The 26,716-nt window shown below is 41.0% G+C and overlaps 1 protein-coding gene across 2 annotated transcripts in view; it reads right to left on the bottom strand.

Annotated features, from left to right (window-relative positions):
* Positions 1-26,370, bottom strand: part of PSMB1 (proteasome 20S subunit beta 1) — a 59,410-nt gene extending 33,040 nt beyond the window's left edge. The window contains exons 1-6 of one of the 2 annotated variants that reach the window (XM_003898422.2): positions 26,164-26,370; positions 21,769-21,876; positions 18,569-18,650; positions 16,078-16,207; positions 9,246-9,352; positions 7,143-7,430 (exon numbers count right to left, since the gene is read on the bottom strand). In XM_003898422.2, the coding sequence (XP_003898471.1) occupies positions 7,245-7,430; positions 9,246-9,352; positions 16,078-16,207; positions 18,569-18,650; positions 21,769-21,876; positions 26,164-26,276 (726 nt within the window). In that variant the 5' untranslated portion in view covers positions 26,277-26,370 and the 3' untranslated portion in view covers positions 7,143-7,244. Of the gene's footprint in view, positions 1-6,085; positions 7,431-9,245; positions 9,353-16,077; positions 16,208-18,568; positions 18,651-21,768; positions 21,877-21,958; positions 23,651-26,163 lie in introns of those variants that run through there. The other variant, XM_031667592.1, reaches the window with a different exon arrangement.
* Between the last annotated feature and the right edge of the window lie 346 nt (positions 26,371-26,716).

The raw sequence follows: 26,716 nt of genomic DNA, 5'->3' as shown, positions 1-26,716 counted from the left end.
ACACACAGTTTCACTTTGACTGATTGTATTTCTTCCCCCCTTAGAATATAACGTGAGCACCTTGAGAGGAGGGCTTATTCCCTGTTTTGTTTGCTGCTGCATCCCCAGTGCCTGCCACAGAGATGATGCCAAGACCCTTGCTCTCATCACTGTTTCTTCTTGTTATTCAAGTCTCAGTGCAGTTCTTCCATGGTCTAGAGTTGAAGCCCGCCCACTACCTGCACCTCACACTCAGAATTCTCCTCATAGCCCTCTGAGGTTTTCTGGTGTATTTGTCTGCTCTGCATCCCAAGAGAGCAGGGATTTCATTTCTCTATTAACTGCTATATCGCCAGGACTCAGAAAGTGCCTAGAACATAATATGAGCTCCAGAAATACTGCTGAAAAAATGAAAAAATTGAGCACACTGAGTGTCTGAATAAAATATCCTAACCGTACCCCTAAACAAACAACATAAATAAGCAAATTTCAACTTCTCGGAAAAGTTATATTTTAGTGTCCAAAGCTCTCATTATGCAGATGGCATCTTCGATTATTCATATTCGTTAAAGCCTCCAGAAAGGAGTATTGCAGACCATATGGGCCTCTGACTGTCATGACCAAATCTCCCTATCCCTGTCCTTGTTCTCTGATCCTTCCTCTGGGCCCTCGGAAATGCTGGTCTCCATCAAGTTGCTGTAAGCAGTTTTCAGAAAAAGTTATCCTTGAGAAGTTTCAGGAGGAAACCACAAATTTCCTGGAAATGCTTCATGCTTCATGACATTTAAGGCTTTCAGAGCCTTGAACTTCAGGAGCAAGATGGCTGGCAGGTCTTCTGGAGGTCTTGCCTAACCTGAGAAGGTCCCAGAGAATTTGTGTATAGAACTTCCCAGGAAGCAGTAAGACAGGCTGGTGCAGTCCCATGGGATGAGAGAGGTAAGAGCTTACCAGTGTCTCCAGTTTTTGTCAATGAATGTTCTTAGCATTTTCAGTGAGGAGAAAAAAATATCAAACAGATCACAGACAGATTAGCAGTCTCTTGACCTTCTAGGTCACTCAAGGGGTTCTCAACAATCAATTCTAAAATGTAAGTGAAAAATGTCAATATAAGGCTAGACGCAGGGGCCCATTCCTGTAATTCCAACACTTTGGAAGGTCGAGGCGGACCTAGAACTTTGTAAATCGGAGATCTTGCTCCATGACTTTGTGGATACTTTCTACTAATATCACCTACACAAAATCTTCAACCAAGAATCTCAATTGCATTTACCAACTTGTGTCCTCAGATCATCATAACATCTAGATTCATTTGAAAAAAAAAATTATTGAAGTAAAAGAAATAAGAACTCGATAGCACAAAACAAAGAAAACCCAGAAAGAGAGAGAGAGAAAAACAGAAAAACTAAACCCTGAGTCTTAATCTGTTCTGCCACCAGTCAGCAGCCTGGACAGAGCACTTTAATGTGTTCTCTGCCCATTATTTTCCTTGTTTATAAAAGTTTACAGCTCCGAAAAAATTCTGTGTTCTGATTTTTGTCTCTCCAAACCACAACCAGACCCCTGCTCCCTTCTCTCCTCCTCCTCTTTCTTCTTCTTCTCCTTCTCCTTCTTCTAATTCTTCCTCTTCCTCCTCCTCCTCCTTCTTCTTACCACAACCAGTCCCCTGCTCCCTTCTCTCCTCCTCCTCTTTCTTCTTCTTCTTCTTCCTCTTCCTCCTCCTCCTTCTTCTTTTCTCCTTCCTCTTCCTCTTCCTCCTCCTCCCTCTCTCTCTCTCTCTCTCTCTCTCTCCTGCCTCCCTTTCCCTCTCCCCCACCCACCCGCCTCCCAACCCCTACACACACCTAGGACACCTCCAGCATAGGTTACTACCAATTTTGCTCAGTTTGTCTCCTTCTGTCCTTTCCACTTTGATCTGAGGAACAGCTGGTACAAAAGGTGTACCTCCTTCCAGGTTATGAAACAGGATTTATGATCAGACTCAAGGCCCCTTTCTAGTCACTCAATAAAGTCTGTGCACTAGAAAACTGTGGTAGCAGTTTTCTGAGCATTAGAAAACTATGGTTCTCAGAGGCAGGATGAGTCAACACTGCCACCTGGCGGCCTCTTGGAGGGTGATGTGGAGCCTGGTTTTTGTTGAAGAATGAAGGTCCCTTGATTTCCTGAATCTCAGCCAACTCTCCAGCAGGTTCTCACTGCAGAAGAGGTCAGGCCATTGGTCAGCTTGAGGACAAAGTGGGAGGATCACACTCTCGATCACCTATACCTTCTAACAATCAGCCCTGTGGACATCAGCTCACGCCCCATGCTGTTTTTAAAATATTTTCCCATTATAGAAATATTTTTCAAAGATGATCCACAAGTTCCAGGAGCCTTTCAGACAAGGGAGAGCAACTTGGAAGCTAAACTCCTTCAAGAGTAGAGTCTGGCTGGGAGGGTGCTCATGGCAAGAGTGGGGCCACGGGCCTCTGTTTTCACTGGACATAGTGGCCATACAAAGTGGCTGTTTTGAAATGCATCCACATACACTATGGACCCTCCCTGTCTAGGGAGAAAACAGGCACGGTATGTTAACAGATAAATCAGCAGCGATCCTGTGGGTGATGTAATGCACCCACACTCTTCATCCTGCTGAGTGGAACTCGATGGTGAGACACTTGTATTCCTAACTTCACTTGCCTTCAGGCTCCTCCAACATTCCACATTGCCCATGGACAGAGCTACTACCCCTCCAAAGAAGTGACAACTTGAAATAAAGGATTTGAAGCTCCTTCCCAAGTTGAGACCCAGGCCTGCCGCTAGGAACTCCAGAGGAGGGAGGGAAAGAAGTTTGTCCTGCTCACAGATTTCACGTTTCTCTCACAACCAGAAGTAGGTAGCAAGATGGATTTTCAATCAACACCAACAAGCGGATCACTCCTGGATCCTTTAGCAAGTTCCATGTCTCTTTATAGGTTTAGGCGCCTCCTATGTGTCCAAACTTTGTGTAATGTGTATATAAGAAAAGTAAATGGGAGGGACAGTATTTAAGAAATAACAGCAAACAATTGCATTCATATTTAACATAAACTATAAGTGTCAAGTTAATAGAAGCTCAGAAGAAATTCATGAAATCTAGAAAAGTTGGGAAAATCTCAATAGAGAAAATAAAACTTGATCTGGACTTTAAGAGTATGATTTATAAAGCTCAAGGGGACAGTACACGAAGTCAGACAATGTTAGTTGTATTTAGAATGAGAATATCACACCCACTTAATAAAGCAGCCCAGCCAGTTGAAGAAGTATGTCGAAGAGGTAGGGAGTTGGGTGGGGAGGCGAGGATGGCACAGAGGGATCTGAAAACTGTCAACCTTAAATAATAAGATTTAGAAAATATGATTAAGTAGAGAGTTAATTTGAGCACAAAGCTTGAGAATGGCCCCCTGGAAACACTGACTCTGAACCAGTAAGGTTAATGTTTCAAAGTGGAGAAGGTTTCACTTAGAAATTTTAGCAGGATCACATTTTCCATACAAGACCAGTGCATTCGCCACAGCAATTTGATTGGTTACAGATTGCCGCTCATTTCAAGATTGCTTTATTACTCTGTGAGGAGGAGGAGTGATTTGAGGGGTCTTATATCTGGTGCTCTTTTGTCTTAATTATTTACAAGGGGGAAAAAAGGCAGAAGTCGCACCTGCATGCCCCACATGACTCAGGCTGCATAGCCACATTTCTTTCAAGGCTCAGAATAATTTAACGTTCCAACAGCTTTAAGTTTGAATTAATTTCACAAAGCAAAGAAGAAAGACTTGGACTTCATGCAGTAATGAAGACCACTGATGGGTACTGAACAACTCTGGTGGGTTCGCACTCAAACAAGGGAGCCTAAGATGCAGAAGGTGCAGTGAGGCAGCAGCCATCTGTTCTTGTGCTGCTGAGCAGAGCATGATGGGCTGTCACCGCTCATGCATGTTCTTTACCTGCTGACTCAGCTGGTGGCACGGGCTGCACATGGGCTCCCAGCTCCTGAAGCTCCTGCCAGGCCCTTCTGCAACTTCTCCCAAGCTCTTGGGCCAGGGGCATGTCTAGCCATGACAAAGGAGGCCAGTACATGATCACTGACGTGAAAGGTCTAAGGCAGCGGGACTGCCACAGGTGTCCCCCACAGTCCCAGGTCCCAATCCAGCCTGTTGACCCTCCTCCATTCACACCATTGCCCCTTCGATAGCCTGTGCTATGGGGCTCTTAGACCAAATAGAAACAGGCTCATAAAGATCATCTAATCAGCTCCTATTATGTGAGGCCAAACTCTGAAATAAATCTCTTTTTATGTCTCCTAGGGCTTGTTTCTCTGATTGAACCTGACTGATGAGGAGTTAAAGAAGTTCTCAAATTGTGTATGCGTAAGAATCACCTGGGATTTCTAGCCCAGAGGCTGAGACAATAGGTCTGTTGGACCTAGGAGTTCATTTTGAACAAGTGCTCTATGTAATTCTGATACAGAGAATCTCCCATTTACAGTTTGAAATTCACAAATACAAGGAATGAGAGACCTAGAATCAGAAAGCATGTTAATACACTTTGGGGCCATGAAGCGCTCACCCAGGTTAACAGGTACAGAAAGGCAGAAAAAGGAATACTATCAAGCTAGTATTTGAGCCTTCTTTTTTTTTTTTTTTTTTGAGACAGGGTCTTGCTCTGTCACCCAGGCTGGAGTGCAGTGGCGCAATCACAGCTCACTGCAGCCTCGACCTCCTGGGCTCAAGTGATACTTCCAGCTCAGCCTCCTGAGTAGCTGGGACTACAGGCGTGTGCCACCACCCGTCTAATTTTTTAATTTTTTGTAGGGAGGGGGTTTTGCCATGTTGCACAGGCTGGTCTCAAATTCCTGGGCTCATGTGATCTCCCCACCTCAGCCTCTTAAAGTATTAGGATTACAGGCGTAAGCCACTGTGCTTGGCTGAGACATTTTGGTAAGAAATACTATTTTCCTACTAAGTTGTCTACATTCTTCTTGGCTAGGCTTGCAAAGTCACTGTGACTAGAGCAGGAGCTATGGTTGCATGGGAAATACGGAGGCACGAGTGGTACCCGGCAACTACAGGCTGAGTTTGTTTCTAACCTACCCAGTCAGCACAGCCCCTCTGAGCAGACTGCCAGAAAGTATTTATGCCATCTGCCTGATAATTAAGACAAATCCAAACATCTACATGAATTCAGTGTGTATAAATGGAGTCATGGCCAACCTCTCAAGCAGTTTTCCATCAATCATTTATAATATCATCAGATACTTCCAATCCCCTTGCAGGCAGTAATGAAGAGGAAGTCTCTACATAAGAACAGCTTCTCACTGGAATCTTCAAGGCTAACTCTCAAGAATGAATCATACTTCTAATCTTTATCAAAGGTTTTCTTTTCACACAAGGAATGTGCCTGAATGATCTATAAAAGCTACCCACATAATCAGTAGCCAGGTTAGCTCTAGGAGCCACGTGCTAAGCACATTCTGGACTAAGTCATGTTGACTCCAAAACTGAGACCATGTTCAAAGTCTACAGCAACACTGGATTAAAACAATGTTAGCTGAAGGTGGTAAAAAAAAAAATCATGAAACACTAATTATGTGCCATCAATCATTCCTCAATTTGTAGAACTTCCCTATAAACCTTGGGAGGTGAGAACCTTATAGAAAATCCTAGATATACAACTTTACATAAACAGAAAACTCCAAAATGGGAAATCTTTCAGAAAAAGAATACACCTAATATATATAAAGATGAAAAAATGTAGTTCCGAAATGGGATAGTCTAGTTTTTAGTTGGGACATTGGGATAATTTTAGGTGTCAACTTAACTGGATTAAGGGATATCAAGACAGCAGGTAAAGTATTACTTCTAGGTTTGTTTGTGAGGATGTTTCCGGAGGAGACTGGCCTAGGTGTTTGTGGACTGAGTGCAGATCAGCCTCAGTGTGAGCAGGCACCATCCAACTGAATGGAGCCCAGATAGAACCAAAAGGCAAAGACAAAGAAATCACCGTTTTTCTCCTCGAGCCAGGGACTTGATTAGCAACCCCTCACAACCAACTCCTTATTTTCAGGACTTCAAGGGTTATACCATCAGCTTACCTGGTTGTGAGGCCTTCAGACCTGGACTGAGCCATGCTGCCAGTTTCTCTGGTTCGCCAGCTTGCAGATAGCCAGGCGTGGGATTTCTCAGTCTCGATAATTGAGCCAATTTCTTTAGTAAACCCTTTCTCATCTCTCTATATACAAACACATCCTATTGGTTCTGAGTCTTTGGAGAATCCTCATACAGATGCTGTAAGAGAAATATGAAGCAGGTCTTACCACTGTGTCCCCAATGCCTCTGATAGTGAGTGACAGCATTGATGTTTGTGCAATAAATGTTTACAATGTGTATCTACTAGAAGCTTTTGATAATTTGAATTAAATTATTTATAAAAGGCAAAATAAACAAAAGTGGTATCTAAGATTAACCACCAACTTAGTAAAATTCCATTTATACCACAGGTTGCTCTGGTACAAAGCAAACAATAACTCCCATGTTATGTATAATTTGACTTGTTCAACAACAAGAAAATTACCCAAATATTATAATGGAGTTAAAATGTATTTAATAGATCTAAAACAAAAATTTTGGCTCTATGAAAACTTAGGTCTCAATTATAACATTACTAAAGTGCTTGCAAAAATTATCCCAGATTTCTGGCTAAAGCTTGTATAAAGGCCTATTTTTTTTTTTTTTACAATTTTATTTTGGTTGAAGATTTTTCTACAAAATAGCTATTCCAGACTGCTTAACAATCCCAGAAGTGAAAAATCTTAAGATATTTCATTTATAACCATTAGAGTCTTAATAAAACCCTGGAAAATACTCTCCCTTAGGGATGGTTGAAAGGGCCCTTCAGGCAAGCTGGCTGAATAAATATCAGAGCCCTCTTCATAAGGTAAGTTTGCCCAGAAGGTTAACTTTTACAGATAAATTCCTAGCTCATTAGTGTAAGGGAAAACTAACATGACCTGTTTTCATTACTTAAAATGCAAAAAAAAAAAAAAAAAAAATCTCGGAAAAATAGAAAAGGGTGGGAAAAATGAAGAAAATTAAAAGAAATTCTACTTCCTATCTCTGTCTTGCTTAGAGAAGACAAGTTACAGCACAATGAGTACTTCAGGTTTCTCTTTTAATAAACAAAACCATCCAAGGTACAGTTCCAAAGTACAAAATCAACCAGTTCTGAACTGATTGGTGACAACAGCACACAGATCAGTCCTTCCTTAAGGGAATAGTCTCCTCCCTGATGCCCTCTTTGGTCACTATGCAGATCCGGAGCGCGTCCCCAGTGTACACGTCTCTCTCAGCTGCAGAAATAAAGACATCTTTCACCAGCCGCATGGCTCTGTCCAAGGACAGCGGGACATGCTCCACGTTCTGCATGTTCTTAAAACCAACCTGGTGGGACAGGAAACGCGGGTGAGACGTCAGGTGACAGTAAGCACAAAGGAAAGGTTCAAGTTTCTCCCAACACCCTCATGTGTACGAGGATTTGTGATGAAAATGCTACACAAAATTAAAATGTCCCTCAGATTGAATGAAGACCCTTCCAGACCTGGATGAATCACACACACCAGAAATCTGACAAGGGTTCACTGGCAAAGCTCTCACTCTTGAGGAGCACATGACCTAGAGAGGTGGACATATGCAAGCAAAGTGATGAGAGAATTGTTATAACTAAGAAGAAATTAAGAGCCAGGAGAGCCCCAACAGTTGTCCACTAAGTCTCCTAGAAGAAGAAAGGCTTCAGCAGAAAGGACTTTTAAGTAGGTGAGTGCTGAAGGCTACACTGAAGAGCACAGAACATTCCAGACTGGAGATGTGGGACGGAGTCAGGAAAAGCACATCTTTTCTGAGAAAAGCAGAGTTAGGGTCTGGGTGTAGTGGGTGACAGGAGCTGAGGTCAATAAGCAATAAGCAGAGGAGTAGCTATATGTAACACACTTCAGAAAACTGAGCAGGATGAATTAGGGAAGTAAGCTTGTAGGCAGAAAGGACGTTAGGAAATAAATCCAATAATCTAATAATGTAGGTCTGAATTTAGCCAGCAGTAATCAAGAAGAGGGACAACTTAGAAATACAGGTAACCTTTAAATAACACGGTTTTCAACTGCTCAGGTCCACTTATTCATAAACTTTTTCAATAAACATACTGAAACATTTTTGGAGATTTTGGAGATCTGCAACAATTTGAAAAAACTCAGATGAGCCGAGTAGCCTAAAAATATTTTAAAAATTAAGAGAAAGGTATGTCACAAATGTATAAACTATATGTAGATACTAATTAATCATTTACTACCATAAAATACACATAAATTGATTACAAGAAGTTAAAGTGATCTCTCAAGGTTCTCCTTTGTTTTTCATTGTGTTTAGTGCAATATTATAAGCCTTAAATAACAAGTGACCCAAACAAAGTGCTACTAGTGGTGCTGGAAGTGCTCCCCAAAAAGCAGGGAAAGTTATGACATTACAAGAAAAGGCTGACTTGCTTGATATGTACTGTAGATTGAGGTCTGCAGCTGTGGTTGTCCACCACTCCAGACAGATGATTCTCCTTGTAAACAGATGATGTAAACTTACAGTATCAACAAATACAGTATCGTAAAGGTATTTTCTCTTCCTATGATTGTCTTAATAACATTCTCTTTCCTGTAGTTTGCTTTCTCATAAGAATACAGCAAATAATACATATATAAAACACGTGATAATCCACAGTTTACATTATTGGCAAGGCTTCCAGTCAACAGTAGGCTTATTAGTAATGTTTTCTGGGAGTCGAAAGTTATATGTGGATTTTCCAGTGCTTGGGGAATTGGCACCCCAATTCCTGTGTGTTGTTCAAGGGTCAACTGTAGGCTTGGGAGTTCAAGTACAATACTGGGTAACACAGAAACGGTGGGTAAGACGGAGAAAGGTATTTTTATGATCTTCAGGTAAAGACGGCAAGAGAATTAACCACTACAGACTTAAAAGAGTTGGAAGCCATGAGAATACAGGAAAACAGTCAAAACCATGGGAGTAGGTAAGGACCCACCAGAGAGTAGGGAGAACACAGAGAGAGATGGTGAGGTTTGTGTAGGGCACATCAACCAAACTCAAACAGTAATTTATAAGAAAGTCTTTATATCTTGGCTCTCCTAAGCTAATGAAGAGAACTTGGAGAAAAGTACTTCAAATGAATACTATGACAAGTTAGACACACATCGTTACCTGGTTGTCAAGCAGGGGCTGTAGCATGGCACTTGCTGAGCCTCCAGCCTTGAAGGAGTCTCTCTGGTAAGACCCTACTGGGTCAAAGCTGTATACAGCCCCCTTTCCTTAAAGAAGAAAATAGTATCCATAAGGATGGCATCCAATCACAATCCCAAATCATCACAAAAATAAATCAAGTCAAAACGTGACACAAAATGGACTATCACCTTGGCTAAAACGTCAGGGAACAGTTGGAACACAGTCACTGGTGACAGCTGCAGCACACACACTGTTGCACATGTGAAAGCCAGAACACAGTCACCATCACACAGGTGACAACCAGCACAGTCACCATCGCACAGATGCCACCCAGAACACAATCACCATCGCACAGGTGACAACCAGCACACAGTCACCATCGCAGAAGTGACAACCAGAACAGTCACCATAGGACAGGTGCCACCCAGAACACAATCACCATCGCACAGGTGACAACCAGCACACAGTCACCGTCACAGAAGTGACAACCAGAACAGTCACCATAGGACAGGTGCCACCCAGAACACAGTCACCATCGCACAGGTGACGACCAGCAAAGGCACCATTGCACAGGTGCCACCCAGCAGACAGCCCCAACCCCTGTGTTGGTGTGTTGTTCAAGGGTAAACTATGATTGGGAGTTAAAATACAATATTAACAAAGAAAGGGTGAGTTTAAGAGGGAGAAAGGCATTTTTATGATCTTCAGGTAAAGATGGCAAGAAAATTAACCACTGCAGATGTAAAAAGAGTTGGAAGCCATGAGAATTCACAAAAATAATCCAAGCCATGGGAGTAGGTAAGGACCCACAAGAGAGTAGGGAGAACACAGAGAGAGATAGTGAGGTTTGTGTAGGGCACATCAACCAAACTCAAACGGTAATTTATAAGAAAGTCTTTGTATCTTGGCTCTCCTAAGCTAATGAAGAGGAGAACTTGAAGGAAAGCACAACCTATGTATATAGACAGGTCCAAGGGACACATCCGCAAGACAAAGTAAAATGAAGGGAATTCTGTAACATGTATAATACAATACTATTTTTGTTTAAAAGAAAACTCTTTGTACAAGCACAAAAAAGTCTGGAAAGATAAGTAACAAACTGTGGTTGGTTATCTTTCAGCACTGAATTAGAGGCAAGAAAAGAAAGGAATTACTTCTTATGTTTCTATATTATTCGAGTTTATTAAAAAGTACACAGGTAATTCTACAATTTTTAAAAAGGCCTGTTAAAAACAACTGTGTTCTGGGTATGAGAAATCACGAATCATTTACAATGTATGATTTTTTAAAAACATAACTGATTTGGAAAACACATTATATACCAGAACTCAGTACCCTGGGAGATGTGATATAGGGACAATCTTCATACTAACCATGTACAACTGCCACTGTTAGCTTTGTATGTTTCCTACTACAGAACTGTGTAAACTTGGCCAGGCGCGGTGGCTCATGCCTGTAATCCCAGCACTCTGGGAGGCCGAGGTGGGCAGATCACGAGGTCGGGAGTTTGAGACCAGCCTGGCCAACATAGTGAAACCCGGTCTCCACTAAAAATACAAAAATTAGCCGGGTGTGGTGGCGGGCACCTGTAGTCCCAACTACTTGGGAGGCTGAGGCAGGAGAATCGCTTGAACCCGGGAGGCGGAGGTTGTGTTGAGCCAAGATCACGCCACTGCACTCCGGCTGGGGCAACAGAGCGAGACTTGGTGTCAAAAAAAAAAAAAAAAAAAAAAAAATTGTGTAAACTGAATTCTCTGATGGAGAAGGCACCATCTGAGGTCACCTAAGAAACTGTGGGAAGTATTTTTGCTGAAAGCAAGCTTGGGACAAGACATGAGATCACAGCAGGCAATCCACTAACCTTAATATACAAAAAAAGAAAGAGATGTAAGGTGTAAAGGCAAAAAAATGATTATATCTCTCATGAGGATGATGGGCCACATATAAATTGAGGTCCAAAAGCTTTACCCAAGGATGGGACCTATGTCAGAAAACCACACACAACAAATTTAAAAAGCAAACCGAAGAAAGGGTGGGCTACGTCCAAGAACATAGCTTTAAAGATCCCCTAGAAGAAGGAAGAGAGACACTACTAAAATCAGTATAAAACAGCAAAAATAAATAAATAAAAATAAAAATAAATGTAGAATGGCATGAATCTTGACTACAAAGTGCTTTTCCTCATCAAAGTAAAATCCAAAAAGCACAATAATTTCCATGTAAAAAAATCAGACAAGTCTTAAAAGAAACACAGGTAAGCTTTGGATGGGAGGTTTTTCTCACAAGGCAAGAAACTGAATGTCATAAAGAAATGATTGACAGATTAGACTGTAGGAAACACAGAAACTTCTGTGTAGCAAAAGGCACTGCCCCAAAGAGACAAACAACACTCCTGGGGGCGTCTGTATTACAGACACTTGACACAGCTGAATGCAGTCCTTGAAAATCAGTAAGAAAAAAACCTGCAAATAAGGAAATGGGCAACAGTTAATACATTAATCAGTCTCCAAAGAGGAAATTTATAAAGTCAACAAACATATGAAAACATGCCCAAAAATATATATAAATGAAAATAATAGACTGTTCAATGGGGAAAAATATGTTTCAACATGTGTTAATTCTAATACTGGGAAGGTTACATAAAATCAGGTACTAGGGGTACTGGTGTGTCCTTCAGAAAGGGTACAGTCAACAAAATACGAAAAAAAAATTATCTGACCCAATACTTCAACTACTAGAAGTCTATTTTAGCAAGACAAGTATAATTGGAGAAGTTCACAAAAATGTATGTACAACGATGTTCATCATATTGTTTATATCAAGAAAACAGGAAGCCAATATGTCCTTTAGAGGACTGGTTAGGTAAATGATGGTACAGCCATACTGTGTAAGTCAGCTATTAAAAACTATGTGTTACAGCAGCAAAAACAGAAGAAAAAAAATTTAATTAAATACAAAAATCACTATGCATACAGCTTAGATCTCCTTGATAATAGACAATGTATAGTTACAGAAAAACAGATACCAAAGTCCTACTTATATAAACTGCACGAGTGTATGTATAAACATGTACTGATTGTTTGATTATTTTCACTACAGAAAAACTAAAGCCACTTTTAATTTGGGAGAAAAAATTTTAAAAGGCATGACAGCAGCTAAGAGAGTAAAGACAGAGAGGTTAGTGCCGACAGCGGTTGACACCAAGGGAAAGAGCTGTGGACCTTGCTGTCCTCAAGGTTTCAATATGGAGCACTGCTCTCCAGGTCCCTGCATCCACCAACACAGAAGACAGTAAATGAAGTCTCCTGAGACATCAGCAGAGGCTCTGGACTTAGGGGACCAGGTTCTAGAGTGGCAAAGGGTAGGAGCAAAACACATGAAATGGAAAGTTGACGTAAACAAAACACAGACCATCAGGCCCCTCCCTCCTCCGAGGCCTAAAAAGCTGCCAACCAGGCTTCTCCTCCTGTAGTCCCACCTCACCCCAGGAAAAAGGATTAAAGAAATTCTTCATCTGAAGAAAATGCTGCTTACTGAAGCACCCAGTCAATGGCTGTCAGTTGACAAGCTATATAAACAAGGACTTTTATAATCAAATTTTCATACAACACTTCAATGTGAATGGACAGCCAAAAAAAAAAAAAAATCAGAAAGTTGAACGAAGCCTCTAACACAGAAGACAAAGGCCAAAAATGAACATACAACATGGAAAAAAAAAACACTCTGATGAAATATACAAAGAAAGTACAAAACATCTAACAAAAACAGGATTTTTTTTAAAAAAGCTAAAAAATTAGAAACAGCTCTTGGAAATTAATGACACCAGAAATAAAAGCAATCAGTAAAGGATGAAAAGCTAAAAGGAAGGAAATCTTCATAAAGTAGAAGAAAAAAGAGAGAGATGGGTAACATGTGGAGTCAAAAATAAAGTACCGGGTCATAATCCAGGTGGCTGTGGAGAAGGTGGGGAGGGGCAGGGGAGGAGGAGAGGAGAGAAGGTGGATAAAGAGGACACAATAAATAAGAAACTCTAGGCAAGGAACATCACTATACAATTTCAGAATGCCAGGGTAAAGAAAAGATCCTAAAAGCAAAGTCTCAAAAAGGTCCGGTTTTGTTTTGTTCAAAAATCTCTTCGGAGGTAAGCCTCTAAAATAAGGAAATAAATCAAGAAAGAGGAGAGCACATGATACGGGGGAATCTCAGGATGGCGGTGGTCCATCCTGGAGCAAGGGGAAAAGAGATCCACCTAGTATGTGAGGTCTGACAACCAGATGAATTGTATTCAGAGAATGTACAAGGACCTGACAAAAAGTTTAAAGAAATCTGAGCCAATTAGAGATAGTTAACTTGAGAAAAAAATAAAAATGAGTTACACAAGAAAGAAAATATGAATGTATGCTACTGGGCGCAACAAAGATCAGTATCTATCCAGTCATGTAAAAACATTAAAGGTCTATGTTATCAAAAGTGTAATGTGTTACAGGAGGATGCTAATGAGGAAGAGGACACAGCTGAACTAAGAACCATCATCTACCAGAAGAAAACACCAAAAGATATCTCAAAAGAGTGCAGTATAAATACAGAGTTTTGGAAAATGGAGGTAAGTACCAGGAAATACAGGTAAAAGAGTTGAAAAATGTCTTAGGGCAATAGAAAAAGAAGATAGAGGACTACTTTATTATTCACACAAATTCCCCTATAAAATAACAATTAGTTTAAAGAACACTTAAAGTCAACCAGACAACCTTAGAAAGACAGTTCTAGAGACACTTAAAGTTGTCACCAAAACTAGCAACACTGTTACATGGAAATCAAAGAACAGGGCTCTGACGTGAAACAAAGTCAAACCTGAATCTTAGGTCTGCTGCTTAGTAGGTATCAGCTTTCCCAAATTAGACTCTCTAACTCTTGGAAAAACTCAAAGGATGCTGTCTGGCCTGCTGAAATTCAACGGCACCTATTTTTAATGTTGCTAAAATCTGAATCTATTAATCTGACATTAAAGCCAGGCATAACGTGAGTCAAAAAAGACACCAGAAGCATCCAGCATGCAAAGTTAGGCAAATTAATTTGTAGCTAGAATCTAATTACCCAGGTTAAGGGTAATTCATTTCTATTTTTACTATTTCTACGCTTTTTCTCTTAGTTTTCAAGTAAGGTTGAAAGCCTTGGCCGGGCGCGGTGGCTCAAGCCTGTAATCCCAGCACTTTGGGAGGCCGAGACGGGCGGATCACGAGGTCAGGAGATCGAGACCATCCTGGCTAACCCGGTGAAACTCCGTCTCTACTAAAAAAATACAAAAAACTAGCCGGGCGAGGTGGCGAGCGCCTGCAGTCCCAGCTACTCGGGAGGCTGAGGCAGGAGAATGGCGTGAACCTGGGAGGCGGAGCTTGCAGTGAGCTGAGATCCGGCCACTGCACTCCAGCCTGGGCGACAGAGCGAGACTCCGTCTCAAAAAGAAAGCCTTAAAAAGAAATTGTGTCAACCTAATTTGTCTACACCTAAACCTTGGTAGGTAAAATGATCAAAATGCTCCCTAAGGCTGTGTATGGGGGTGGATGTTGAGTCAGAGATGGAGCACGCAAAGAAAATGCTCATGGAACAGAAAGGGATAGGAGTCAACACCTGAGAGGCAGGGCGCTGAAATGAAGCCTGGCTCTTTCCTCTTAGAATCCCTCACAGGATTTAGGGTCCCCAGTCCCCTTGCTTCTTTCTGTGTCCAACTGAGATGCTCTGTGATGTGGCCAGCTGCATGTATTCCCCTGGAGGCTCTGACCCAAGCCAAGGCCTGCCTTGAACATTCCCAGGCACTGATAATGTTGTTTAGGCTATTGCTTGAAACACTGAGAAATTACCCCTGTTGCTAAACACAGAGAAATTATCCCTGGCCCTGAACCAAATTCCTTAAACACTCAAATCAACTCCCTTTCCTTGGACACATCTTTTCCTGCTGTCTGCTGAGAGGACTGCTGCAGCACTAAATGCTTTTGACTGATTACCCTGAGATTTAGTGTTCTGGAACCCCAACTAGGTTCAGGACAGTCCCTTATAGGAATTCCTCTGCCCCCACTTTTAGGGCTACTTCAGCCACAAGTTCAGCCAGAAGGAACACAGAATATGGGCTTACACCAACGATGTCCTCGTCTAGACACTTCTGTAACTTCTTATCTCAATGGACTACTATAAATGGTGACATAGATCTGTCCTGGGAGATTGTACTTGGTTTTTTAGATGCAACCAGAAGCCAATCCAAACAAGAACTGGTGGAAAACATTGGTGTCCATGCGGGGTAATGTAGCTCTGGATCAAAAACAGGATGGAATATTAAGTAACAAGACTAACATTCTCAGGGACTCCTGGTCTCACTCTGACAGAAAATCAAAGAGGTGTTTCAAAAAGTTCTGAAAACACTGGAATAGATGCTTATTATTAATCACCCCAAATGACTTCTAAAACCTTTAAAAAACTTTTCTGAAGTATGTTAATAAAAAAATTTTCAATACTCAGAATCACATTTAGGTCATTTCTTTCTATAAGATAAAAATGCCTAATTATTTACTACTAACTCATGCAAGATCCTGAGAAAACAGCAAAATAACCGGCTGCTCAACATTCACTATTAGAGCTTTAATGTGTCTTTGGATGTCGCATATTAGCTTCAGTTTCTTCATCACTTTCATTATCAGAAATGAAATGAGACTTGTGTCAGATGGTATTTATGGTTCTTTTCAACTCTAGGTGGAGACACACACATCTAGGACATAATAACTCCTCCTCCCCACCATTTTCCAGAAAAAAGGAATTCTACCTTCTTCATCAAGTCCACCGATGATGTTGTAAACATAGTATGGAAAGAAGCGCCTTGAATACAGGATCGTAGACAGCATTGCAGCAATTGCCCCCGTAGTCATGGCCTTATTATTGGAATGCTTATACATCTGCAATTATTGACGAAAGTTAACAGGCATGCAGAGGCAGAGGCTATTATAGACTAGAACAATCAACAGTATAAAGTGAGTGAAAGGGGAAAGCATGCCTATTTCTTTCATGATCAACCAACACAGTATTACTAAGATAAAACTTTAAGGGAAGGAATACTAAGTTTGCCCTCAGCTCTCTGGTTTAAAGGCTCTATTTTCCATACCACCCTTATCTCGGGTACTCTTGGGTACTGCTAATCCAAGAGCTAATGTCCATGAGAGGGCACATGAAATGGCCTGAGGAAGATGGGTTTAAATCCATCTCTCTCCCTCACTCAGCATATAGACCGGGGTCAGCAAACGACCCTTGTAGCTTGGCTCAGGGGCCAAATCAGCCTACCCCCTATTTCTATGAATATTGTCCGTGGCTGCTTTTTCACTACAAAAGCAGAAACAAATAGTCATGACAGAGATCAAATGGCCCATAAAGCTGTAAATATTTACTATCTGGTCCTTTACAGAAAAAATTATGCCAACCCCTGATCAAACCCAGATGTAAGTCCCTCTCTTTGTGGAGCAGATGTCTGTGAGAACAGAAGACACAGGGCAGCACCCTTACTCTGCATGATTTTAATACACAGCAGTGGTTGTGATCCTTCAAACATCTCCAGTAGAGAACACAAGCATCCAACACAGGGTCTTAGCATGACAATACAGTGACTGCAAATCCTAGTTTTACTACACCCTTGGGAACCCTACATTATCCACTGGTAGAGAAACGTCACAAAAATTATAAACATAAAATGAATTCAAGATCACCAATTTTTGTTAACCATATAGCAGCCATCTCTAATGAGAAACCTAACGGCCAGGCATAGTGGCTCACACGTGTAATCTCAACTGAGGTGGGAGAATGTTTGAGCCCAGGAGATGAAGGCTACAGTGAGCTACAATTGCACCACTGTACTCCAGCCTGTGCAACAAAGCGAGAAGCTGTATCTAAATAAATAGACAGATACCTAATTAGTACCGTAAAATTAAACAATGTCAAAACACTGAAAAATGATTAGAAATGAACTATAAGTAACGGGTAAGATTTTTACAGAGGAATGTCTTTCCAAGATAAAAACTATAAAAAATTATTCATAGGCCGGGTGCAGTGGCTCACGCCTGTAATTCCAGCACTTTGGGAGGCCGAGGTGGGTGGATCACCTGAAGTCAGGAGTTCGACACCAGCCTGGCCAATATGGTGAAACCCTGTCTCCACTAAAATACAAAAATTAGATGGGGGTGATGACAGGTGCCTGTAATCTCAGCTACTCGGGAGGCTGTGGCAGGATAATCACTTGGACCCAAGAGGCAGAGGTTGCAGTGAGACAAGAACATGCCATTGCACTCCAGCCTGGGCAACAAGAGCGAAACTCTGTCTCAAAAAAAAAAAAAAAATTCATTCCATTTCATTTTGAAACCAAGCACCAACATTTATTTACTTCACCACCTAACGAAGTATGAGAGAAAAACTTTAGGAAGGGGTGTGCATTATGTTGAATTCACCATTCCTTGTTTTATTAACAATGACATGCTTACTTTTGTCTTCTAACTCCCATTTATAAAATAAACATTAGCAATTATCATATCAATATGCCAGTAAATGTAAGTCACTATAGCTTTCAATATAAGTTTCTAAAAAAGTATTAACAATCAATAAATACTGAGTGAAATCCTTTCTACACATTCAAAAAGCATCTGTCAGTTAAATAAATACATTACATACTCCAGTAACCACTCGTAAGTGTAAATAATTTCAAGTGTTATTCACAAATAGGCAAAACAGAAGGTGATCACCCCTGACTTCCGGCAGCTGGCTATCAACTGAAGCCTGTCAGGTGACAGAAGTTAATGGTGCATGTTGTGACTCTCGTCCAAGCTCCTGGCTTATTCATTCTTTCATATTTCTACTCACGCACCCTGCCAACTAAGAGCACAGCATTGTAAAGAGGAAAAACTTGTCAGCTGATAGTGATGCAAACCACGCTCCTGTGTCAAATCTTTTCTGGGCTCTCTCCTGCCATAGAAATTGATTTGCTTTGTTTTTGAGGTAAGAGTATCTTCAGAACTCCTCCTAGGCTACTTCTAAAAGGGTAGAGAACCCTTCATGTGATACAAGACTAACAAATGGAATGTCCTGCTGTTTCACATTATGGTACTTTAATGACCCTGCCTTAATGATATCATTTCATTTCCAGCATACATTTGTAATTCATCTACTAACCTAGTGACTCTCTAGCTATTCTGACCAACAGTCATGCTGTAGGCTTGAAAGAATTTAATGAACTGCTATTAATTTGAAATAGTGTAGAAACGTACAAAAGCATCTACCTTTAGTCTTGCTTCAATAATCTTTGTCAGGGTAAGGCAGTCTCCATGAAAACCACTGCATCCAATGACTGTTTTGTCTGTTCTGTAAAAAGTACATTTCAGAAAACGGAGCTGGTTAGGTAGTAGAGCAAAGCATATCTTCGGCAATTTTAAATTTAAAACCCCTATTTCCATTATTTCCTAAATGGTAATGGGACAAGCAGCCACCCTTCTGGGGAGGGGGTTCTGTATTCCTACATCTCACCCTCAGTCCAGATGAATTATAGGTGGATCAAAGACCTTAAAAATGCAACTATGAATGGACTAAATAAATCATGGGTGAATTTTTTTACTATCTTGGGCTGGGGAAGATAGGTAGGTAGGTTGATTGATTGATTTTTGAGATGGAGTTTCACTCTTGTCACCCAGGCTGGAATGCAGTGGCACAATCTTGGCTCACTGCAACTTCCACCTCCTGGATTCATGCAATTCTCCTGCCTCAGGCTCCCAAGTAGCTGGGATTACAGGCGCCTGCCACCAGCCCAGCTAATTTTTGTATTTTTGGTAGAGATGGCGTTTCACCGTGTTGGTCAGGCTGGTCTTGAACTCCTGACCTCAGGTAATCCGCCAGCCTTGGCCTCCAAAGTGCTGAGATTACAGGTGTGAGCCACTGCACCTAGCCTCATGAAGGCAGATTTAAATATAACACAATCCAAGGGCCACACAGAAAAATTTCATAAATTTGACTACATAAAACTCTACAGAGAAATTTATGAATAGCTTTTTAAAACCCTAAGAAAATATACTGGTAGCATCTACCATCAAAGCCTAATTTTAATTCTACAAAGAGTTCTTACAAATAAGAAAAGCAGTAATGACACAAAGAAAAGAAGGGTAACATTCTATGAACAGACAAGTCACAGAAAAAAGAGACATTAAGTCACCATAAACATAAGAGCCTCTATGTTACTTAGAAATCCAAATCTAAAAAAGAGACTATTTCAACCAATCATAATGGCTAAAAACACCTAACTAAATGCTGGTGAGGTTATGGAAACAGTATAAACTGATTAACTTGTTAGATGGGTAATTTGGTGGTATCCATTAAAAATTTAAATACACACCACTTCCACCAATTCTACTGCTAGAAATCCATCTTGTCAATATACTTATGCCAGCATGCAGAGGGATGCTCTAGACTCACCAGTGAGCATTCATTTAAATAGCACCCCGTAAGAAAACAAAACAAAACAAAAGCCAAATGTCCATCTGTATGGAAAGGACTAAAATTTGGTATAGACATACAAATTCAACCATGTATTTCAAAACTTAATTCCTAGATCTTGATACGAATCTATAAAGAAACCTACACAATATTTTGCAGAGGCCACATAATTCCTTTTGGAAACTTATGAATGACTCGCACAAACCATACTTGTCCTACTAGGAGAGCAGCTGACACTTCTAGGGTCATCACTAACATCACCTACTCTATCCCCACCACCAACCTCACTGCACTGAGGTGAAGACTCCAATTCCCTATAAGGCTTTACTGCCTTTACTAACAAGATTGGTGGACAATACCAACAGGGAAAGACAGAAATCTTAGAACTTTAAGATGCTTTTCCCAAATATCCAGGTGCATCAAAGGAATGGGAGTTTTCATGCAAAGAATACAGTCTCAAACAGGTTTAGAAGAAGCAACCTTAGTTCTAGGTCCGCCCACAGGACATGGGATGAGGGATATATACAGGCATTCGTTAATGCTGTATTGTGCTTATTCTCTCTCTCTATACCTGATGTGTTTCATTTAAAAAAAAAAAAAAAAAAAAAAAAAAGAAGGGCTCACTTCAGCAGCAAATGTAACTAAAGCAACACTTAAAAGATGAGTAAAAGCCAGTACAAGGATGGTATCCATAAAGTTGTTTTAAAATCTTATTTCTAATATTTACTACTTTCAAGTTGTATAAGTATCATCCTCAAGGAGAAAAAAAAAGTAACACGAGAGCACTATAAACAGAAAGCAGAAAAAGGGTATCAGAAGATGCAAGTGGACAGAGAACTGGAAAGATGAAAACAAACTTCACTGCTTTTTGGGATAAGATGTGGGCCATCCCTGGGACCAGGGAAGAAAATATATCTTTTCTTCTGTACCTACTTCCTACAATACAAGGAGGGCCTGTCCAAAGGACCTAAACCTCCTAAGTCCCATTCATTCCTATTACAATTCAAGTTTAACAGACTTTTGTAACTAACCCAGGAATTCATGACCATTTATAAGTATTTCCAAAACTGTTAAATACAGACCACTACTAATCTGCAGTATGTATTTAGCTGATTTATGCAGGCTTTTTTTTTTTTTAAGTTTTGGCTTTATTTTCATGTTTTAGGAAAAACACAGCTAGCCTATTAAAACTGAGCTATGGATATAATGGCTTAGGATATTTCTAAAACAAATGTTTCAAGTTAAAAAAAAACAGTGTGGGGAGGCAGATTTTAAAAAAATACCCTTTAATGATTACTGGTGCTATGGTTTGAATGCTTTCTTCAAAACTCATGTTGAAATTTAATTGCCATTCTGATGGTACTGGGAGTTGGGACCAGGTGTTTAGGTCCTGAGGGCTCAGCCCTCACGAATGGACATTATCACAGGAGTGGGTTCGCTCGCTCTTCTTTCTCTCTCTCTGGCTTTCCACCATGTTAAGACACAGCAGGAAAGCCCTCACCAGATGCCAGCCCCTCAGTCTTGGACTTCCCAGCCTCTAGAACTGTAAATCAGTAAATTTCTGTCCATTATAAGTTACCTAGTGTGCGGCATTCTGTTACAGCAGCATAAAATGGACTAAGACAAATGTATAGATGGAAAAAGTGATAAAGTAATTATAGTAAAATACAAACAGTAAGATCTAGGTGATGGCATACGAGTTTTCATTATGAAACTCTCTTACTTTTGTTGCACATTTGAAAATTTTCATGGTAAAATGCTGGGGTGAACACATTTAGGTTACCGAAAGCACTTTTGGTACCCTGAATATAGCAAATATTTTTAAGACTGCACACTGAATTATTAGGAAACATTAACTTAGAAAATGGTTTTCTAATAAAAATGCTCCCAACAGCAACTTAAAAACTCATGAAACAAATCAATTAGAAGTAGAAACTCTCACGGCATTAAATCAATACAAAAGCATTGTGAAATGTCTTCAGAAATATTTACTTACAATTTGTAACATTTGGGGCTATCCCGGGTATGAATTGAAAACCCTTCACTCAGTCGAGTATCAGAAGCAACAATTGCAAAATCTTCTCCAGCAATTGCCAGTACAGTACTGAGGAAAAAAGAAAAAAACATTAATTCTCCAGGGTGGTAATCCTATCCCTACAAATAGAAGAATGCTCCATAGCACATACTGGGATCAAATACTCTAGATGTCAACAAAACATGATTCAAATGGGAAAAGGAAAGATGAGCGGCAAGAGAATGAACCCCTGGTTACAAGTTGCCTGGAAAAACAAATTATTAATAAGCCTAAATCAGGGCAAAGTCTCCTTGGCAGGAGGTAACAGAAAAGTCAATGATTTATCATCACCAACACATTAAATGCTTACTTGTGCAAGGTACTACTAATACAGAACAACTAAACACCACATCTGCGCCCTTGAGGGTCAACTACAGACAGCGGTACTACAACGCAAGCTCTAGAAGTTTCGAGAAGGTGGGATTTGTCTTTCTTTCTCATTTCTTTATATCCAAGTCCTTATATAACGCCTATATACTGCTTATTTCTTTATACCCAAGTCCTTATACAATGACAAATGGACAAACAGTAAATTTTTTCCTCTGTGGCTGTACAATTTGACAGCTTATCAAAGAGATTTACAGTATGAATTCCAAAAGCAGACTGCCTGGGTTCTAATTCTGGCTTTCCCAGTTAGCAGATATGAGACTGTGGGTAGTTACTTCTCAAAGCCTCAATTTCATCATAAATACAACAGAGATCACTTCAGTTGCTACCTCAATAGGGTGTTCAAAGAATCAAGTATGTAAAGCCCTTATAGCAGTCCCTGACATGTAACTGGTCCTCTAGTAAGTGTTAGCTATAACTGCTATGGCACTAGAGTATGACTAAGCATCTGGGCTCTGGAATTACATGAGACAGAGACACACTCTTGCTACTTACTAGGTATGTGATCTTAGGCAAATTCTCCAAATCCAAGTTGACGATAACAGTACCTGTGTCACAAGGTGTGTATATTTGGGTGTGTATATTTTAATATACAAGGCTTGACTGATAACTATAACCACTGCTCCAATGCAATAGTGGAAATTAAAGGCATGGTGCCTCACAGACGTAAGCACTCAGAAAACTGTAGTCACTATTTTCACTGAGGAGGGATTTGTGCTAAAGTTCTCGCGCAGAAAAGGATGCCATTCCAGATAATACAAACAGCAAACAATGGCAAACAGGTAATAATTCAAATAGTACATTCAAGCAACTCATTCAGGCAGCCATTTTTGCACAAACACATGTAGTGACGTAAGGTTTATGTGATGGACAGGGTTCCTACTGTACAAAATCCCAAATGCCAAGCTAAAGATTTTGGAATTTTAGCAAGAAATCATGAAAGTTTTCTGAGCAAGAATGACCTGTAGTTGTAACTACCCAGGAGGCTGAGGTGGGAGGACTGCTTGAACCCTGCAGTGAGCTATGATGGTGCCTGGGCATTAGCATGAGATCTGGTCTTTTAAAAAGATGCAAGAGAGAGAGAAGTTCCATTTACAAAGTGTGGTTTCAGGAAGACTACTCTGACAATAACATAGCATGTGAAACGGGAAGGAAACACTGTTTTAATACTACTAATGCAATAGTAAGGTAACAGGGTGAACAGGTAAATCCGAAATCGTCACAAACACACAAAACAGACAAGTTTTTATATCTACATAAATGTTAGGAACTGGGAAAACCAATTATGACATCCCAGATTTAGAACTTAAATGAGCAGAATCATGGCATAATTATAAAAAGTATTTTAAAGGAGAGCAGAGGAGGCCAGGCACGGTGGCTCACACATGTAATCCCAGCACTTTGGGAGGCTAAGGTGGGCAAATTGCCTGAGGTCAGGAGTTCGAGACCAGCCTCGCCAACATGGTGAAACCTCATCTCTACTAAAAGTACAAAAGTTAGCCAGGCATGGTGGCAGGTACCTGTAATCCCAGCTGCTCGGGAGGCTGAGGCAAAAATGCTTGAACCCAGGAGGTGGAGGTTGCAGCGAGCCAAGATCGTACCACTGCACTCCGGCCTGGGTGACAGGGTGAGACTCTGTCTCAAAAAATAATAATAAAAAAGGAGAAGAGGAGATTGAGGGGAATAATTAGCTTGCTTTTTGTTTTGTTAGCTGTCTTGAGTTATTGTGAGAGCAGAAAAACCAGTTAGAAATGTTTTACTGAAGAAGCCAGAACTGAGGGACTCACGAGAGGCAGAACTGGAAAACCAGATTTGGGAGTAATCCTCCCAGCAATGAGACATGAAAGAGTGCTGAGTGATAAACAAGGCGGCTAATGACTTGTTTAACTACATTCAAAGACAGAGTAGAAAAAGAGAATGAGGCCTCATTTTGTGGAAGCAAAGGCTGCCTGAAAGCCAGCTGCAGTAAACACTAAAGAAAAAGAACAATGACTGAGAAAAAGTAATGAGAAAGTTCTAAGTAATTTTTAGGGCAGTAATGGCTTAAACTGGATTACTAGGGATTAAAAAGTGAGTAATGAGTAGGGCATACTGAACACTGAAAATTCTTATTTATAGAGAATAGCGTTATGAAATGGGTCTAATAACCCTCCCTACAATGTACAACTTAATTAGTCATCACAGGAAGTGTTAAGGAGCATAATGGAAAAGCATGAATAAACTCAGTGGTGAAATAGCTAAGTCCTGGCTCAACTTCACACCAGCTCTCTGACCCTGACAGTTTAATGTCTAATATAACCCTAGGATGCTAACATCATCGAACATTCACTTTTCATGATGATTAAATAAGATGACGGCTCGCAATTTACAAAATGCATCTCTCTCGATTCTCACCAAAGACTATGAAGCTACTAAGGAAGAAAATTTAGGTTCAAGAAGTTCAGAAGTACCCAAAGACCTGACTGTCCTTTAGTGGCAGAACCAAGGCTAAAATCAGACTTTCGTTGTCTTTCTAACGCACTCCAAAAATATGCATTAATATTTCAAATTTATGAGGAACCAATTAACATTTTTGCTTTGTTTTTAAAATTTATTTTTGTAGAGATGGGGTCTTGCTATGTTGTGCAGGCTGGTCTTGAACTCCTGGCCTCAAGCGATGATCCTCCTGCCTTAGCTTCCCAAAGTCCTGGGATTACAGGTGCGAGCTACAGTGCCCAGCCAATACTTTTTGTTTTCTTTAAGAACCATCGGTTCATTCAAATTGAGTGTATATATTTTAATGTACAAGGCTTGATTAGTAACTATAACCACTGCTTCAATTTACAGCTCTTCCCTGTCAAGAGTCTTAAACAGAGCATCTTTCTATAACCCTATATCTCTGGCGTGCCACCACGGAAAATTATATTACTCAAGATAAAGTTGGTAATTGAAATAAAAACCAAAACTTGAACATAACATACAAGATCACACATATTAAAAGGTCCATCTTCTGAGTATTTTGTTTTCCTGAACTTAAGCTAAACGTTAAAAAAAAAAAAAAAAAGGCCGGGCACGGTGGCTCATGCCTGTAATCCCAGCACTTTGGGAGGCTGAGGCGGGCGGATCACGAGGTCAGGAGATCGAGACCATCCTGGCTAATACGGTGGAACCCCGTCTCTACTAAAAACACAAAAAATTAGCCGGGCGTGGTGGCGGGTGCCTGTAGACCCAGTTACTTGGGAGGCTGAGGCAGGAGAATGGCGTGAACCCGGGGGGCGGAACTTGCAGTGAGCTGAGATCAGGTCACTGCACTCCAGCCTGGGCAACAGAGTGAGACTCCGCCTGACAAAGAAAAAAAAAGCACTTATCTATGAAACTAAGTTTACTCAACCAATCCCACTTTCCATTTGAAATAAAATGATCAAACTGCTACAATTAGAAATAACAGAAATCAGGCGGCTACAATTAAGACGTTTCGGCTACCAACCCAGCTATGCATCTAACAACACAGACCAAATAATCCTAACTTTTAAGTTTCAGACGCTAAACCTCTACCCTCGCCTGCTGGCATAAGGAACGTGTACATGAGGTCCCTTTTGCTCTTCCACAGAGCAGAGGCTATGTTTCAATTTCCATTTTACCGTCTCACAGCAGCAAGGAGCATGGAGTTCCGGTCCACATAAAAACCCAAATGACAGGGCTGTAATGGGAAACCCTAAAAACCAAGGCTGTATCGCAATCACCAAGTAAACTTGAGCAACGCGAGCCTGAAGAAGGAAACGCAGGGCATGAGAGGACGGCAGGGAGACCGGCCTTGTGCGGACCCACTCAGCTCAGGGTTCTGAGGCCTGCAGGGGACCCGGGCAGCGCCTTCACGGCGGTGACTCCCAAACGGGCTTCAGCAAATGGGGGAAGGGCGAAAGTGAAAGCGGAGCTCTCTCGGGTTTTTACCCTCCGTTGAAAGCGTAGGGCGAAAATCGCAGCTGCAAAGGGCCCGCGGCTCTGTGCGGCTCCATCCCCAAGTCTCTGCCAGGAGTTGAATACATGGCTATGGAAGACAACATCGCACGGCTCCGCCCGCCGCTCCAACACCTGCTGTCTCACGGCGAGATGGCGGCCTTGACCGGACGTTACGCCACTTCCGGATTCTCCTGAAGTTCGCTCCCGGCCTCTCTATCTTGCGCTAGTCGTTGCTCCTGGAGGGCTGCAGGGCGGCTTGTCCCTTTGGTAGTTGGGTCCCGCCCATTCCAAAAAAGCTGACAGAAAAGTAAAGGTTTCCCGCCCCCCCGTCGAAGAAAACATTGGAATTCACCCCAATGGACGAAAATTTAAGTCTGACCATACAAAAAAATTGGCAGAACTATGGCGCAACGCCAACTCGAATAACGGTGAGCGCGTTAATTGTCCTGGCTAATAAAAAACGTATATAACATTTCCTATCCTTAAAGAGCTCACAACCTCACTGCTAATAAAAAGTACAAAGAAAACAAGCAGTATAACATGA

Source organism: Papio anubis, chromosome 6 (assembly GCF_008728515.1).
Source record: "Papio anubis isolate 15944 chromosome 6, Panubis1.0, whole genome shotgun sequence".
NCBI classification, from domain to species: Eukaryota; Metazoa; Chordata; class Mammalia; order Primates; family Cercopithecidae; genus Papio; species Papio anubis.
The sequence above is the reverse complement of the archived record's forward strand: the minus strand, read 5'-3'. Positions and strand labels throughout refer to the sequence as shown.